Genomic DNA, 18,651 nt, shown 5'->3' on the forward strand with positions numbered 1-18,651 from the left:
ATGATAGAGAGTCTTTGCGGATCCAGATTTGATGTTGCAGATGCTACCATTTTGTAATGTTTCTCTTGTAGTTCTAATGATGTGCTTCCAGTTAGGAACTAAAAGAAATATGTCTCTATGACGGAGAGCTTTGACTTTGCCAGAGGATTAAGAGATACGAGATGGAAGACACGTGTGGCTCTGAAGCTCAAACATATGGACAAATATGTTAACATACTATCTCCTTACCCAAAATGCTCAGTGTGAGATGCTTAAGGTGAAGACCCTAAATCTATATTTAGACACTTAAATAAAGGACTGCAAACTATTAGTTCTATGAACCATAATACATTTAGGTCAGTGAATTCTTCAGCCAAATTAGTCCTCTGTAGCATTAACTCATTTCTTCATCCTTCATTTCTCTTCTCCTCACTAAGTATTATGCAAGAGGAAACTGGTTCACTGTGTTTGCTCATGCGATGGCAGTATTCCTCCATGTAACTTTTCCCCTCAGATCCTAGAGTACAGCCATTATAGACATGTACACTAAAATAAACTGGAAAATGTGCTTAGCAACCTGTGAACATCCATTTCATATACACAGCTGCTACATAGGCAAATGGGGTAATAATTATCATCACTCTAAAATATATTAAAAAAAGAATCACAAGTGTTGCAATTCAAGTGCTGGAAAATGCTGGAATGAATGCTGGCTGTGCCATTTGAACTGTTAAAACTTAAAAGCGTTAGCCTGTGCATATACTCTGCCTATATTTAATTTCACAAGGGAGATTGCAGGACAAAAGTATTTTGGTTCAGTTTCAAAAGTGAAACATAAGCCTTGCAGGACAGCTAATTAGCAACAAACCTACAATTCAAACTACTTCAAAGCTGATGTGTTCTTTCTAGTTGCTCACTTACTAAATGTGGGTGGTTAACACTAGTTATTTCCTGTTGGATTCCTGAGCATTCATAAAGCCATTTGTCAAGGCAGTAATGTATATATTTTTTTTTGGTTCAGTCGTCTTTTTCTTCTCAAGACTATTTCTCATGAGCTCACAATATTGGTCATACTAAGTATCGTGGTGATCTTTTTTGTTTGCTTGTTTGGTATACAACATTTTAAACTTGATCCAAAGGACCTAGAGGTCATCAATAGAGACTTTTTAATAAAATTCTATAGGAGTCACACCTCTAGCTAAGGAAAGGAAGAGACTAAAATTCATACAAAATTTCAAATTCCAATCTCCAAAGTGGGCAAAAAGATCCCTCATATTACTACTTAATTCCCTGTTGCTCATTGACTAGGATAGTGACCCCACATGCAGTGGCTCAAATCTTTTGAGTGGGAAGGGAATTTCTGTGTGAGAAGTAATGGGGCAGACCTGGGAGTCTGCCCAGTGAAAGGCTTTTGCTTGCTCTGCTCCCTATCATTTCTTCTGCTTTAAGCTCCAACCAACACCTGCAAGGAAATATGCACACCATCTATCTAAACTATCCTGTGTTGAACATGATCTTCTAAAGATGCCTGAACCAAAATTAACCTGGATGTGGGCTGAAGGATACAAAGGAATTGTCTTACTATGAAACCAACAGTCTACTTACGATGTCCGTTGATAGTAGAGTATGATCACTGCATAACATGTCAATCTGAAGCAAACAAGCAAAAAGCCCAGTGACATCTCCCACTAGTTCTGTGCTGTCCCTGTAGAGACAGCCAAGTTACAAGATGATAGACAGGGTTCAGTACTCACCTTGGGAATAGCTAGTTTCTCTCCTTTCTCTGGACATTCCTCTGAGTCGGAGCAGGTGTAGTTCTCACTGAAGGACACCAAAGGGTTCATCCTTGGCTTGTGGATGGCCTGGAAGGTTAACTGCGTATTAAGCAGGTTGCTCACTGTTCTCAGCGAAGTACACACGTTGGGGGGCAGCGAAGGATCTGCCAGAAGGTCTGTAATGAGCCCATGTGCTTCTCCCATGACAGCAATATCCACTGTGATACTGGTACCAGAAGACTGAAGAAGGCAAAAATAATACATGTAAGACAATAGAACTGAACAACCTGCTGAGCAGTGTCTAAAGCTGTGGTGAACTCTCTCCACAAATTTTGTAAAAGCAGTTATCCACAGACTGGAAAAATAATAACATGTAATAATTCTTTAAATAAGGACAATCATGCCGAACAGATTGATCATCAGGCATAACGCTCACAGTCTGCAAAGAGTTTGGGATTTCATCATATCTGATTTCCCAGCTTTCACCATCTGCAGCTGACTTAACCCATCTGAATGAATTGTGCAGGGTCCCTACAGAGACATAGTCAATGGCCAGGAGCTATTTACACAAATAATTTTGGGGACATAGCTTAGGATGGGAGGAGTCTCTCTTGAGAGATGCCTTTCTACTAACTACAGAGGCATCTAGAAGTTCAATGTTTATGCTTAGATGAATGAAATGAATCCCAAGCATATACTGAGGTTTTAAAAATATCTCCACGCTATTAAAATATATTATTCTGATACAGTGGCAACGGCATTCTTCTTCTCCAAGCCATTGTGCATTGGGCAGCTACACCAAAATTGAAATGGAGCAAAAAGTGTATTTTCCAATCTCTATTTTATTCAGACAGAAGTGATAAGAATAGTTATTCTATAGACTTGTACGACCAATTCAGATGGTCCTTTTTTCTTCTTGGGTTTGAAATATATACCTACTTTACATATATCGTTTAGGAAGAATTATTAACTAAAGTGATGCATAAGCAGAAATAATACCAGGGACCAGCTTATATCACTGGCAAATCTTACACACCCTACCCAGTACATGTATATAATTGATCTGTAAATGACGCACTGCAGATCAGCTGTGGCCCAGGCAAACTGTCTTCATACGTGTAGACCATCCATCATGCGCACAGGTAATCTAACACAGCTGTAGCACTGGGCTTCCAGTGCATGCACAAGACGGTTGATCCATAAATGCATCTTTGAGTTTCTCCGTAACTTCCAGCAACTCCAACTACCATCTGTCCCAAAACCCAGCAGGACAACACATTGACACTAAAAGAAAGAGTCTATTGACAAAAGCAGAGAAGTTGTCAAGTCTGGGAACTGACAGCTATATGATACAATTGCAAAAGACTGAGAATGTTTAAAATCTACTTGAAGAACAGTGAGACTGGATGCGCACAGAAGCAGAACAACTGGAAAGGCAGAAGGAAATGAACTTTCAGTGCAGCAGTGACATTTCAGCCTCACTAGCTGCTGCAGTATAAATCACCATAAATTCTGCATGGAATCGCTAATTCAAAACACTCCAAGACTGACCATTTTTCCTTTGCTGTGTTTCTGACACATAAGCTCAATCCTGCTGCTACTGTTTGGGACTTTTCAGCAGGTGTACGCGCAGTTTCCCAGAGAGACTATTCCAGGAGATTTCGTACTAATTTGTTTTAATGTATTTCTTAGAAAAATCTTAGATACACAGTCTTCCAAAGGCAGAACTTATGCCTGTGAAAAGAGCATATGGGTTTCTTGGAGTGGCAAGTACATAGCATTGAGAACTGGGCAGACTGCTTAGCAGAAGAGTGATCAGAGCCCCAGCCAGGAGTGACTCACCAATGACAGCATTTATGGACCTCACAACACATCAAAGAACAGCGTAACAGCTTGGCACTGCTTTGTTCTCACAGAAGGCTTTACAAGCAATAGCAAAGTATTTCTGAGGAAAGCGATACATTAGCTAAGCATAGCTAAACCTCTCCCCACTGTCTTCCCAGTTGTGTAGTGTGGACATCAGGCTCTTGGCAATAGCTGTTTCACTCCACTGATCCACTCCTCATGTCCTGCTTCTTGCTAATGCAGAGAGGTAAGCCACAGGACCAGAAGATAGGCCTCCTCACTCACCATCCTCTCACGCAACCAGAAAACCAGCCTCTTCTTCCTCCATGTCTTTTCTTTGTCATGATACCAAATAAAATAAACCAGAAACCATTTGATATACTGAAGTGCTATTTCATCCTACTGAAAAAAATTAATGGCTGAAGTTAATTTAATGGCTCTTTCATTGCTTAACCTCTCAGGAGTGCATGCAGAAGATTCTGGCAGATGTTAAAGAAAATTCTTAAATTAAAAGACAAGGCTTGGGATGGGGGGAATTAATTATCTATCTTAACCTCAGCCCTGAAAAACAGACCAAAGGGGAGTGAGGGAGAATACATCATTCAAAGTGCGATAGAAGCCTTGTATTTTCAACAAAACTACATAATCTACAGTTTGAAATTCTATTAAGCCTGGAGCCTGGAGTTGTTGACTGCCGATTAGAGACAGAGATTAATACTTCAATGAAGTAAACAAGTCTGACTCAGCGGGCCATAAGCAGAGGCCCAGATTTTGTACAGCAGTACTAATATTTTGCAAAGCAGCCAGCATTGTTCTCCATGATTAGTACCAAGTGGGGAGAGGGAGAAGGAAAGCCCTTCTCTTCTCAACTGTGTATTTCTGCCACATGGCCTCCAACATGCGGGGAGACCTTGTCACGTCTTGGTGACCCCTGCCTTGACTCTGGGACCCAGCAGATTTGTTCAACTCAAATGCCAGGCTGTGCTGAGTTATGCGAGGAGCTGGTGCTGAGGCCATATGGCCCAAGAAAAGGGACACCACGCACCAGGTCTGCATCCTCCCTCCTGAGCTGTGCCAGCACCTCACTGTGAAGGACTATCTGCACTCAAATTCACCTAGGAACCTACACATGTAACTCACAGTAACACTGCTATAAGCCCATGCCCCACCAGAACGAATCAGTGGAAACAAAACGATTCTCTCTTTGGAAGTGGGCCTTGCACCTGGGAAAGGCTTCAGAGCTTGGCAGTAGCACAGATGATACCACCTCACCCTCTGCACAATGTGCCCTTCATACAGCAAGGTGGCAGGACCTTTTGCACTTCTGACCAAAAGGGCACAACCTTGCAGATCTGAAGCTTTGAACTGACTCCTCACATGAAACCCACGCAGCCGTCCACCCTGCCCGCGTGGAGCATGCCCAAAGATGTCCCAGGTCCACACCTGTAAGGAGGTGGACATGTAGGCTGAGTGCTTCTCAACAGGGCTGTGACGAGATGTACATACTGCCAGCACAACCCAGCCAGGGTCACCAGAAAACATCAACAGTTACCAATTTGTGCAAGATGACATACTGCATTGCACAATACTTCAAAGTGAAAACACTGTATGCAGTATTTCAAAGACATTACTGTATTGTAGTGAGCTGCTTTACACGGCACTTATATATATCATACAGTATTATTCATATCATACAGTATTACAGTATTGTTTGAATAATGCTTAGAATCCTTAGAATGAGAGCACATGTAAAAGTAGAACAGACCAAGCATAAATTCCTCTCACAGAAAGAAACAGAAGAGGGGAAACACTGCTCTAATCCACCAATTTCAGTAATTAACACCACATCCTAAATTGGTATGGTTTATATGTTGTAATTTAATTGCATAGAACTTGTATAACGGAAAATAATTTCTTTTTCAAGCAGTTTGAATATTTAATCTATCTCAGGATGAATTTGGAGTACTATCAGACTAGTCTGACCAGATAAAATTACAGGTATTTAAATTATTTTCTAAAAACAGTTACAAAAGGAATGCATGAAAACATTTAAAATATTTTATTTTTTAAATTCTCTACTACAAAACAGTAGAGAACTGTGTATGCTTTGCAAACCTTTACTCAAAGAGCAAACTAAAATTTTATAAAATACATATGATGATGTGAAACAATATAAAGATTTATGACAGCCAGTAAATTGCTGAAAATTAGATTGATGTAATTTTATATATCTATATACACACGTGTACACACATGTGTGCACATACAGACACACAAGTCTTTTTTTAGGGTAAAAGCAAAATCTGTCTTCAGACTTTGTAAGTAGTTTTCTACTAACGTGCATGGCCTCTGCATGAACTGATCTGGATTCTCTCCAAACCACTTTACTCATCGGATACTTGGGAATAGAGGCATGAATAACATGTTTGCAATCAACACTAACAAACAACTAACTTGATAAAACAAAACAAAACAACACAACCAAAGGGCTAAGCTAAGGTGAATTTAATTTCACACTGGTCACTATTCATTTACCAATCTATGCTAATAATTGTGAACGCAGTTTCCTCCCATTAATTTTGGAGAAGATTGGCTTACTGTTCCCTTTGTGACTTCATTCCAACTCTGATTTAAGCGATGTCATGCAGTGACTAAAACTGAAATGCTCTAGGGCATGAGAATGAAAAAGCAAACAGGCTAGAAACAAAAGCAAAATCAGACCAACTAAACAAGCTCATTGATAACTAAGGTGAGGAGCAAAATAAACTCCTTACAATGCTGAAAAACTGATGGTTTTGTGATTTGCTTTTTTTAAAAAAAAAAAAAAAAAAACAAAACAAAACCAAACAAACTGGCATCTAGGTGTGTCTTTTAGGCTGTGGTACCACCTGGAATTCCTACCTGGGACCAAATGCACTTGCTGCATGTTTTGTGGCTTCTTTTTATTTAAAGAAATAAAAGAAAGAGGTTTCCCCTAAAGAGCTCATACGAAAAATATGGTGGCCAGATCACAGCAGGATGCATTAGAGGACAAACATGTACAGTTCACAGCATCAACTGTGCAATCATCTAAGTTTGCATGGGTGGAGGCTTACTGGGAATCTGCAAGAAAACTTTAACGTATCGAGAAGATCAGTCACAAGTAGCACATCCCACTGTCACACAGATCATTTTTGTCAGATCAGGAAAGGAACACTCTTAAATGCAATATGAAAACAATATTCTGATAAATCTTAATGCTCACTTAGAATTTTTAGGTTTCAATAGTTTGTTTTGGATTCTGTAACATGGCTAGGAAAAAAACTTTCAAAATTTGCATAACCTGCTGTAGGCTTCTATATTACATTTCACAAAATCCCGTTAGTTTTCTTTTATTAAATTATATTATGCATAAAAATCTCAGATTGGCTTTTTACTCACTAGGGGGAAAAAACAGATTAGAACTGTGTAGGAAAAATGAATTTAGGAAAATAGGAATAACAAATTCCTGCATCCATAAGACCTGATAGATAAATGTAGTTTACGAATTTTTCCTGGTTAAGAAACAATTGATCCACCTGTGAAGCAGATTTGACATCCTTATACTTAACAGATGCCTTACTGCAAATAAAAGTCTTCCACCCCCCACTGGTGTTTTGCATATGATTCTTATAAAACTAAACTCATCCAGCTTAACCAAAAAATACCGCTCGCTCTCCACCCTGCAAGAAAGGACGATTAACTTGACAACGCAAAACCAGCCAAAACTTAAGCATAATAAGAACAATAGAAGAAAAGAAAAAAATAAAACAGTTATCAAACACCAACCACAGTTTATTTCACACAGCCTCATGTTAGGGAAAAAATAAAATCTTCATTTGCTGTGGCTTGTACAAGGAAAAGCACTGAAGGCAGAGATGCTGGCCTTTCACCACATTACACTCAAGAACACTCTGTAAGTGAAAGAATGGGGGAGGCGATGAGGAAAAAAGGGAAAAAAGCAGCATCCAGCATATCTTCAATCTTCACACAATTACGAGCAACAATAAATCACAATTTGATATAGTTTCCAAGTCACATCATGAATCCTCAGGCCAAGCTGTCTGGAAACAAAATTAAAAGCAAATATAATTCTCCATTATTTTAATGTCCACAGAGCGATTTGAAGGATAAACATGAATTGGCTTCTATGGAAATAATGAATCATTTTAAAGGCGCCACAGACTTAACTACTCCACCTTTCACTGAATGACTAAGGAGAAAAGAAAAGTGTGCGTGTAATTCTTTGACATTTCACTTTTCTGTATTTAAAGCTGCAGAAACGGAGTCTTACCCAGACTTCCTACTTTTATTTTACTCTTAATTTTGTACTAACACAAGATTTCAGGTTTTCTCTTCTCCAGCAAGCAAACAGGACATTTATGAGAATCTTTTCTCAACCTTCATGAAGCACAGTATTTCCACTGCTCCCTGGAGGTGGATCAGCCACAAGCTCTGTAAGGCATATTCTTTGGTAGGACTGAATAGAGCACCTTCCCATTGTCTCATCACATTGATCAAAGAAAACCTTTCTTAATCATCAATGTAATCACTGAATCTGCTGATTCTTTAAAGCACCCAGAGCCACATAACCTTAAACCAGACACTGAAGGACAAACGATGAGCCCGTAATGAGGGAAGACTCCAGATCTTGTGTGAGAAATAACGATTATGGTTTTGACCCTCGTTATGTGGCATTTGGGATGGCACCACCATGACAAAGCAGACTTTTCTGGGAACAATTACATTGAACTCTGATCTGGAGAGCAGAAAACATCACGACTGCCATGCACAGTGCTGTCTGTAGCCTGAGCACTCACCGGCAAGATGCCAGGGTCCATGGATCACAGTGCAGACACAGAGGAAATTTTTGTAAGTAGTTCTGCATCCAGAGGATCTAATGAAATGGGCTTCACTGAAGAGTTATCTTTTTTGTCCCGTCAGGACTCACCCCTTTCCTGTCAGGACTCACCCCTTTCCTGCGGCCAGAGTCAGCAGGAGGCAGCTGTGCCTGGGGCTATGTGCATGCTGATGATATGCATGCTGATATGGGGCGCTCTCTCCGTTTTTTCACACTGTGTTAAACTGCCAGTCATCTACTACCAAGCAAGGCCACTAATTTTGACCTTCTTCTGATATCCCATCATAGTTTGTCATAAAATTTCTAGGAAGATACTCGTCTCTCATGCTTCCTCCCATCTGCCACGTCTGCTTGAAACTGTTGGACAGCAGGATCACGTAAGCCTCCTTTCTTTAAAAAGACGGGATGAAAACAACATAGAATCATAGAATGTGTTGGGTTGGAAGGGACCTTTAAAGGTCATCTAGACCAACCCCCCTGCAGTAAGCAGGGACATCTTCAACTAGCTCAGGTTGCTCAGAGCCTAATCAAGCCTGGCCTTGAATGTCTCCAGGGATGGGGCCTCCACCACCTCTCTGGGCAACCTGTTACAGTGCCAGAACATCATTCTTAAGCGGCTCTAACATTTAATCTATTCAAAGTAATCATAAACTTTGCAAATATTGAATTTGGAGCCTTTAAGAACGAGGCACTGGTTTGAGAAGGAAATACTTTCTTTTCTTTCTTATAAGACCTGTGGAATGTATCACCATTTATGGCACACTTTGTCTGGGACTGCAGTTGCCATCGCCACATCCTGCACCTCTACCTTAGGTGACACCATTCACAAAGCTCACAACTACAGCTGACTAAACTTCTTCCATTACAGGACCTTTCAGTTCATGATAGCTTTGTCAGCCAAAGAGCTCAGACTGAAATGTATACTGCCAGGTATTTGTCTGGGGTGAATTATTTCAGCGTTTGAGAAAAATTGTTCAGACATTTACAAGAACACTGTTGGAGCGTTTTATCCATGCTAAAAATTCTTAGTAAACTGATACTATTTAATCTGCAGCAGGCACTGAAGGTGCAGTAAGGCCTTTTGCTTTCCCTGTCCTGATACGTCCAGGTTTAGTTATATAGCCCCTGGGAAAAACAAAACCAAAGCTAGCCTTGCATGACCTCTGGGGGTTGTCAGAAACCAGCCCCCAAACTGCCTGAGGATGCTGCCTGCCTTCAGTGCGCACACCTCCACATGCTGCCGACGTGGCCTTGTGCTCCGTGCTCAACATCCCACGGGGCAAAGGATCACATTTAATGCAAAGTGCCCCGTCAATCTGCAACTCAGGCTTACACTCAATTATTCTTCCCTCTTGTTGAGTGACCGATGTCACGGTAATCATTAGCACTGATAACGCCAGGATGATTGCTGCTCTCTTTAATGCCCAGGCTTGGGTGAGCACCTCACTGGATGGGCCACAGCTGCTCAGTGAGAAGTCTGTCTCACAGCTTTAGCAGAGACATCTACCTTAAAAAAAAAAAAATGTGGGAGATTCTTTTGCATATCATACTCAGTAAACAAACCCACATGCCCGCAGGAAAGCATGGCTTCAAGGTTTTCACAGATACGCGCTATGAATTTAAAAAAAAAAATAAGAGAGAGAGAAACAGAGAATATGTTTTAGTCCTAAGCAGTTTTGGTGCCATCTGTAACTTTCAAGGGGAACTATCAGTTCTTGCTTTCAGGTCACTACCAAGCTTTCCCAGATTTGTAACATACACCGAAAGAAAATCTCTTTGTGGTCGTTGGCTGGCAACCAAGCAAAAATAACAGAGAGAGAGATGCAAAAATCCTCTCAAGGAGTGGGAAGATTAGATTTGGTAAGATTCAAGGCATGAAGACTAGGAAAGTAGATGCAAGTACTGGACATAGCCCAATGCAACAGAATTCCCCACCATTTTTATCTGACAGAAAGGACCTCAAATTAACTAACTCCACTGGTACTGGCACAAAGTAGTACCTAATTTTCCACATTTCCTCCTGCCACAGTAAAGCACAAGTATTTTGGCTGCTGCTGGAAAGCCCCAGAAAACGTAGGGGAAAAGGGGCAGAGGGTTGTTGCCCAGACCGTGTGCTGTGGGTTGCACCACCACCACTCCACGGCACGTAAAAATGGTGAGGGGCAAGCTGGAACCAGCCATTCACATGCTCTACCTTGGGCTGCGGGGGAAATCCCAGTTCAAATGAAGATATTCGGAGAGTTTTGGTGACCTTCTGTATAAGGCATCCTGTGAGGAGGATCCAGGGAAAGCAGCTCCTGGAAGGAGGCGAAAGCATGGGGTGAACTTGCTGGCTAAGAGCCACCAGTTGCAGCTTGGAAACCTTGTGGAAACTCTGACGATGATGTTTGGTGTTCTCGGCAGAGCCTTGGGGACTCAGTCACCCAATTCCAAGGGACTTTCCGTGTAATTTGGATGCCTAAAAACCTTAAACTATCATGACTATCCCAGCCTGAAGAACTACTTGACGACATAGAGCAGATCACAGTCAGTCACAAACAGCCAGGGTTTATTACTTAAAAAGTAGACACAGCTCCAACTAAACTCAGAACTTTAAAAATTATTACTTTTCTTTAAAACATAGCAGATGGGAAAAATTAAATTCTAAATGGGGCTCAAATCTGCTTTGAATAACACAGGCTGAGGAAAACAATTGCGTACTTCAGAGACTGTCCTCAATTGTCTTACATTATTGTTCTTCAATTTGTACATCAGATGGTCACAAATTGGTAGCTTGAAGCTGATAGTCTGCGTTCATGCGAAGAAAACAGTGACAACTGTCTTCAGTCTCAACTTGAGATGCAGTTACACCAGCTGGGACCCAGCAGGAGCAGAACGCTGGGTGCACACACAGCGGAGGATATGCCATCTATTAATACCTGGTGATCTTACCCTTTGGAGTTTACAGCTCCAATACCCCAACTGCCTCTTAGCATGGGAAGCTATTTTAATTCTATGGTGAACTAAAACAGAGCAGCCAAATACACAGCATGAGTTAAAAAAAGATCCATTGAAAGCAATAATCACCATTCTGCCTCCTGCGTACTAACTAATCCTCCCACATTTTCAACTTGACAGTCTCAGTTACACTAGAACAAAGCCAAAGGAGCCACATACTGCCATATTTTCTCCCTTTCAAAACATCTCAGACTCTTTTGGGATGCAACTTGAGAAGTGACATCACAATTAGCAGCAAGTTGCAGAAATACACATGAAAATTACCCCATCTAAAGATTCACATTGACCTCAGTCCTTCACTAAGGACAGTTTATCAGTATTAAGCAGAACAGCATTAATACATATCATTAAAAACATAATGGAAATAAATGCAGCCTCTAAATTAAGACGAAAGAATGGGGGGGGGGGGGAGATAAATAATTTCTATAGAGTGTCAAACATATTTTTAAGTACTAAAAAGGAGTTTCCATCAGGGGAATAAATTGGAAAAAAGCAAACTCTGTGAGGTTTTAAGAACTGTTCACTGAGTGCTGAAAACCAGAATAAACAGAAAACTAGAAATCGGGAAGTAATCATCATAGAAGTTGCAGATACAGCATCTTTGGAGTTCAGTCTGTTCTTATTGAAATTACAACAGGGATTTGGAAATGACAGCAGGAGCCAGATGTATATCTTGGGCCATGTTTTGCATATGCCGTAGCAACAGGAGCAGGAACATCTCATGAAACTCTCCAGGCGAACACGAGCACTAATGATATTTAGTGGCCCATTTTTTAGAACATGCTTTCACTGAAGCCACAAGCAGGCAGAGATACCCTGTACCTTTTGAAAAGGATAAATCCTGTGCTCATGAAAGTCAAGCAATTGCCTCACTGCAATCAAATTGGTCACATTTTAACACTTTTTTCTTCTCCATTGGACTTTGTGGTTTGCATTATTTTAGTTTTCCTGGTTTAAAGTGCTCACACTAATACCAGTTAATAACCATACAGATGCCTCCTGCTCTTTCTCATGACTTTATGTCACTAACAAACCCCTCTGTGAAAAGAATTAATCATTTTTCTTTTAAGACTTGGCTTCGGAATCTTATGACTCATTCAAGAAAAGCAACTGTAGCCTTAGGGACTTGCAGCCCCAAATCCTTCATGGTCAGTACTGCAGGGCTGTAATTTCTCTAAAGTACAAGCTACTTCAACATCTAAAGCCAGGACCTGCAAAAGGCAGACTAAACATTCATGATATGTGTAAATCCCCCACCTCTCCCAGATCACTTGTAGGCAGACACTTCAATGAAGATCAGAACAGAAACAGTAATTCATGTACAAGAAAAATAAAACACTCTGCATTACATGTCTGCTACAATATTATTTTTTTTTCACTTAGCACAGATATAAGCTGACAGACCTTCAAGCCCTGAAGACTGCTTCCAACAGACTTCATCCTTGACCTGCAAGGATCAACTTAAAGACACACTAGATTAGTTTATACTATAGGCTTATTCTGCCTTTGTTTTCACAAATGAGAAAAAAATATTTGCCTGCTGAGATATAAGGTATACAGCTGATCACAAAAATAGGTCAGTGCCTGCATAAAATGGCCACTTTCAGCCACTACTGTTCTGGCCTGTAATCTCTGAACTGGATGCTAAAGGCTCTAGGACTTTCTAAGCAACTTCAACAATCACTAATTTCTTTCATGAAGCTGGTGACTGAATTGTCCTGTACACAGTTTTAATCTAAGAAAAGTCCTACTTTCAACTTGAGGCTTTTAGGTTGTAAGCAGTTCTTTACTTGCATTTTAGAAAAAGAAAAAAAAGAAATGCATACAATATCCCTAATTATGATATCCTGGCTGATTCTCAGTTCTAATTAGAGATTGATCCAATCCGTACTTGTGCATTACAAATATCTTACCATACTGAACTTTGACCATCTGGCTCAGCGTCGGCACTTTTTGATGAGGGCCAAACACTACTGTGTTTTTGGAAAGCTTGGATTCAAATTCACATCTAAATTTAACAGCATCGGCTTCTCATGTACGAATAACAACAGGACCATAGAGACCAAGAAACAGACACAGATCATGAAGCACTGGTGCCTATGCTGGCAACCCAGATCGACAATGATTTCTATTTCTACAGTGACTTACTTTTTCTGCTTGGATATAGGTATTAAGAAAAGAAAAAAAAAAAAATCAACAGTGGGTTATACATGTTTTTTTGAAATTTTAAGTCCCCTGGTGAAGCCGAATTTCAGTGGTTCACCTGAATCTACTCCAGTAGAAATGAGTGATTATGTACCAGTGAGTGCAACAGAAGCCCTTACTACTACTGAGTGGAGGAGGTAGGCTGAATTCGGAGGGACCAGATGACCCACTGAAACTCTGTCACTAGGACTGTTACTGAACTGTCACAGTAGAAACCCTGAAATCACATTTAAAAGAGAACAAGTAAGTGCAGCCCACTTAAATCGTCACTTCTTTCTTAGCACACAAACCATCTGACGCAGCAGACAGAGCATCAGTACCAACACTCCAAAGCTAAAGGCCCAAAGTGCTACTATGTCTGCTAAAAGTTAAGAAATATGTGCTGTGATGGTGCTGCTATAAAATAACTATGAAGTCCTACAGGATCAACACAAAATAAGCAGCACTATGCAATGGGTAAGTCACCTGCAGCACTGACAGTTACTACGTTTCAGGCAAGTAATAAGGTACCTCTGCCTGGATGCACGCACATGAAGCTATATAAGTAACTAAACATTTCATTTCTTCAACAACAAAATGATCTATTACAGACTGGATAAGCTCTGCCAAGATGGTCAACAACGCGCAGAGTGCCCTACACCATCCGGCCAGCTGGCACGCCACATTCAACCCTGGCACCAGGTCCCGAGGGGTGAAGCCCACCAGTGTCAGAAGAGAGGTCCAGTGCACAACCCAGCCACCAAAAGGCACTATCAGCATGAGCACAGGGTTTGGGCCATCCTGGAAGGCAAGAAAAGCACAGAGAACTATGTAGACATACGGAAATATATGGAAGCATGGAGGAGTATGGGAATGTATGGAGAATGCGGAAAGGCAGGACCAGAGTTTGGAGAAGAGGAGAAAGATGAACTGTCAAGTTGAAATCAAGGAGGAGGACACAATGAGCCTCAGGTTGTGCCAGGGGAGGTTTAGACTGGATATTAAGAAAAATTTTTACACTGAAGGGTTATTAAGCATTGGAACAGGCTACCCAGGGAAGTGGTTGAGTCACCATCCCTGGAGGTATTTAAAAGATGGGTAGACATAATGCTTAGAGATATGGTTTAGTGGTGGTTTTGTCAGTGTTACGTTGCTGATTGGACTAGATGACCTGAAAGGTTCCTTCCAACCTAGGCAATTCTAAGATTCTAAGATTCTATGAGGGCGAGTTTCAAAACAGCTGGAAACAGTGCATTAAAACCATACAGAAGTTCATAGTTCCTGGCAGATGGGTTAAAAGTATCAACACGCAAATCTCTCTTTTAACACTGCAAATCAACCACTTTAAAATATACATCAGTACAAAGCCTTGGTATTTTAACTCAGGAGGAACCCTATTAATCATTGGACATATTAGTGAGCAATTTGCTGATGACACTTCACTTCTAATTACATGAATTTGCCATAGAGCTCTCACACAGAGAGCAGCAGTGCCCTCACAAACAAGAAGCAGCAGTTCAAACTAGGCAGCTCAAGGATTCTCACTGTATTGATAACTTTAGACAAACACCAAAAGTATTTTGTACCCTGACAGAAAAATTATTGGGTTTGGAATTTCTGGCAACTGAAAGGGCTTGTTTTGGCTTTGCTTCAGCAATTTTAAAGCATTTTTTTTTTTAAAGATAGGAACAAGAAGTCATGTCAACTTTGCGAAACTTAGAACTTCGCTTTAAAAATGCTGAAACAAAGTTACTCAGTTTTTTTTCCAAAAAAGTTATCACTTCTTGTCCTGCAGAACAACCTGGTGCCCACATTGGCATTTTTTGCTGCATCAGACTTCTGCAGAGGCTTAGTGTGCCTCCTGCAGTCAGAGGCTCATTGCTGACTTAAATGGGACTGATCCATAATGGATTAGACCCTGGAGATAACTTCAATATTCAAGTTTGCTAACACTGGTGAACTAATGCAGGGTACGGAAGTTTAAAGTCTCCCCCCACAGTCAGTTTAACTTTGGGAGGTTAAATTCAGAACAAAGATAAAAGACCACTTTAATCACAATGAAACGCTTGACTTCATACCACTGACCTTGTTGAAGAGTCATGCACATCCCTCACTGCAATGTTTTATGTAAACATATTTGTTAACAAATTGAAACAGACCACAAGGAAAATTATTTGCCATACGGTGCTCTGACAAATCAGCTGATGAAGCATATGGATTCAGTCTTCCTACTTCTGTGTTATCTCCCTGACTGCTTCAATCTGAGCGTTACAAGTGGCCCCAGATACCCCATTCATCCTATTAAAGTAAAACAAACATCTACTAACCAATTCTCTCTACATCCCTCCTCAGCTCCTAATGCACTTGGTGAGATATTTGGTAATAACATTAGGAAGCAACGTTCTCTAGAGGAAGAATTACTTCAATTAAACTATTTGTTCTTTTAATTACTGCAATTCCTAGCAAAACGCTAACACGGAACAGAAAACACATATCAGTAAAGCCCACTTTGTGCAACACACTGGCATTTTGCCAGTAATGTGAAAACTGCCCTTAATCTGAGTACAAAATCATTTGTATCCATTTCATCTCTTATTGCAACCTACGAGTGCTGTAGAGAGTAATGCTGAAACATTCTATACGATTACAGCAAAATGAAATACTGCACCGAATTAAACACGCACAACACTTTATCCACTTGCCCTTTTTATCTACACTGACAGATCCAAAAGATGTGTTTGATTTCCTGACAATAAAATCAAGGTGGCACAAGAAGGCAGCTTGATGAGGTTCCACTTTGTTCTGCTTTTAAGAAAAGATGTCTTCAATTAGGATGGGATTTCTCCGATATGATATAAATATGCTTTTAAGCCATAACTAACTATATAATCATAGAATACCAGGTTGCAAGGGACTATAATGATCCAATTCTATACAGAGCTACAGTAATATATCTTGAACTTAAAACATGTTAATAGCTCAGTTTAAGTGGGGGGAGGGGAAATAATGGGAAAGAAAGGAATTAACATTTAGTTGGCCTTTTTTTAAACAGAGAAGAAAATGCAAATCAAAAGCTGTCTCTAAAGACTAGCTAATCCTTTGTGTATTAAGAGAACCATATGAGCCCGTGCCAGCTAAAAACAAACAGACAAGTTACAAATAGGACTTCACATTTAACTCTGAAGTCTGATTTTTGTGGATTTGGGTGTACTTAGTAACCAGACAAAAAAGATAAAATCATGTTCTGACTCTACGTATAATTTAGGGGTTTCTACTCCGCTTTCAGGGCTTGCTTATGTGATCAGCCTAAATGAGAATCAGTTAAAAGACGTTTCACCAAGTGCACAGAGTAAATTATTTCAAATAAAACCTGCCCATTGGCAGACTTCTAGCCTCACACAGTAACTATTTTTGATTGTAAAATGATGTTTGTTCAGCTCTGTATAAACAATTTATGAATCCACCTTTAAAGTAACACAACCTTTTCTCCCTGCACCAAGCTGACAGCAACGCAAAACCCCACACAACTCCGGAGCAGCAGGCTGAACTCTGCTTCCCCTCGGGCAGCGGCAGCATCGGCGATGATCTAGATACCAGCCCTTCATTACTGACAAGAACGTAATGAGAAAGGGGATGAGAGTGCAGGTCTTCTGCTGGAATAGAGCCACCAACTCACTTACTCAGAAACCAAGCGATGCGGACTAGGAGCATCCAGCGGGATGGAGCAAGGAAGCCTAAACTGTCATTCCTCTTTCTAAGGGTTACTGCCTCCCGGATGGTATGCTAGTGTCCTCTGGGGTGAATAGCGCAGGAAAAGGGGAGAGGGCAGGAGAGGGGTACGCAGCACAGCTATGAGGACATGCAGCTGCAGAAGTGAAAATCACAACCGGAAAAGGGGATGAGAGCTTCATAGTGGGGATGCCAGTGAGAAAATTACAGAACAGCTGGTTTGAATACATATTCAAGGCTAGGGCACAAGTACTTCCATAAATGAGTACACTACCTAGGATACCTAATGCTGGGTAACTGCTTAAAGTGAGTCAGTGCTTCAGGAAAGGATATAACATAACAGCAATGCTACAACTGAGCAGAACTTTTAATACAAGGCATTACGATCCTGCAGCTTTAGGTGTGGAAAAGCCTTTCCCAGGGATCACCAGATGGCACTATTCTTCCTTCGAATCGAGACTGTAACTGCTGTGCACATGAAATGCTGCCATCAATTTGGGAGGAAAAAGATCTTCATCCATGTTTTTTATATATCAGCCTAGTAGTCTCTCGCTGTTCGCATTCTTTCCAATGATCTTGAAAATCTTGTACAAACAACACAGAAATTACTGTATCTGGGGGAGGTGGAGGGAATCTCATAACATTTTGAACTAACCCTCATACTAAAATATTCCGTAGCAGAAGGATTACAGACATTTCTGCAGGAATGCAAAACTTCCCTGCAATACATATAGTGCTTGACAGCTGTATTAAGCAGAATTTCTTTCAGAGAAGTCAGTCAAACATACAAGGATAACATATACGTGCTCCTCTTCTCCTCATTTTTTATTCCTGTCTGCTACCAGAGCTGTTGAAGATGCTAAACTCCATCTACAATTGTGCAGTGTTTAGCATGAAAGTATTCCCTAAATTCGGTTGAAGATTATTGTACTTCTTTTTAAAATAAAGCTGCTGACACAAATAATAATGGGAAGAGAGAAAATGAAAGAATATTGCAAAAATTGCTAATAATGAAACATCAGCACAAACACACAAAAGACAGTGTTTACATGTGCATGTTGGTGTAAGCATGCTTTCTTTCAGTTTTTGTGATTTGCAAAAGGATGCAAAATATTCAGCAACACATTTGCAATTAGGTACAAGCTACAGAGGCTGTGGAAGCAAATCCAGAATACAGCTGATTTGGGATGGAAGTACAGAAGGGGCACATTCCAATTGAAGTCTCAAAACCCTTTCATCCTAGATAGGAAAGAGCGGTATTTC

At 40.5% G+C, this 18,651-nt stretch overlaps 1 protein-coding gene across 1 annotated transcript in view; it reads right to left on the reverse strand.

The window, feature by feature from the left end:
* PDE3A (phosphodiesterase 3A) overlaps positions 1-18,651 on the reverse strand; it is a 266,161-nt gene that overhangs the window by 48,327 nt on the left and 199,183 nt on the right. The window contains exon 3 of the mRNA XM_063358308.1: positions 1,734-1,994. Within this exon, the coding sequence (XP_063214378.1) occupies positions 1,734-1,994 (261 nt within the window). The remainder of the gene's footprint in view (positions 1-1,733; positions 1,995-18,651) is intronic.

This window comes from Chroicocephalus ridibundus, chromosome 1 (assembly GCF_963924245.1).
Source record: "Chroicocephalus ridibundus chromosome 1, bChrRid1.1, whole genome shotgun sequence".
In the NCBI taxonomy this organism is placed as follows: Eukaryota; Metazoa; Chordata; class Aves; order Charadriiformes; family Laridae; genus Chroicocephalus; species Chroicocephalus ridibundus.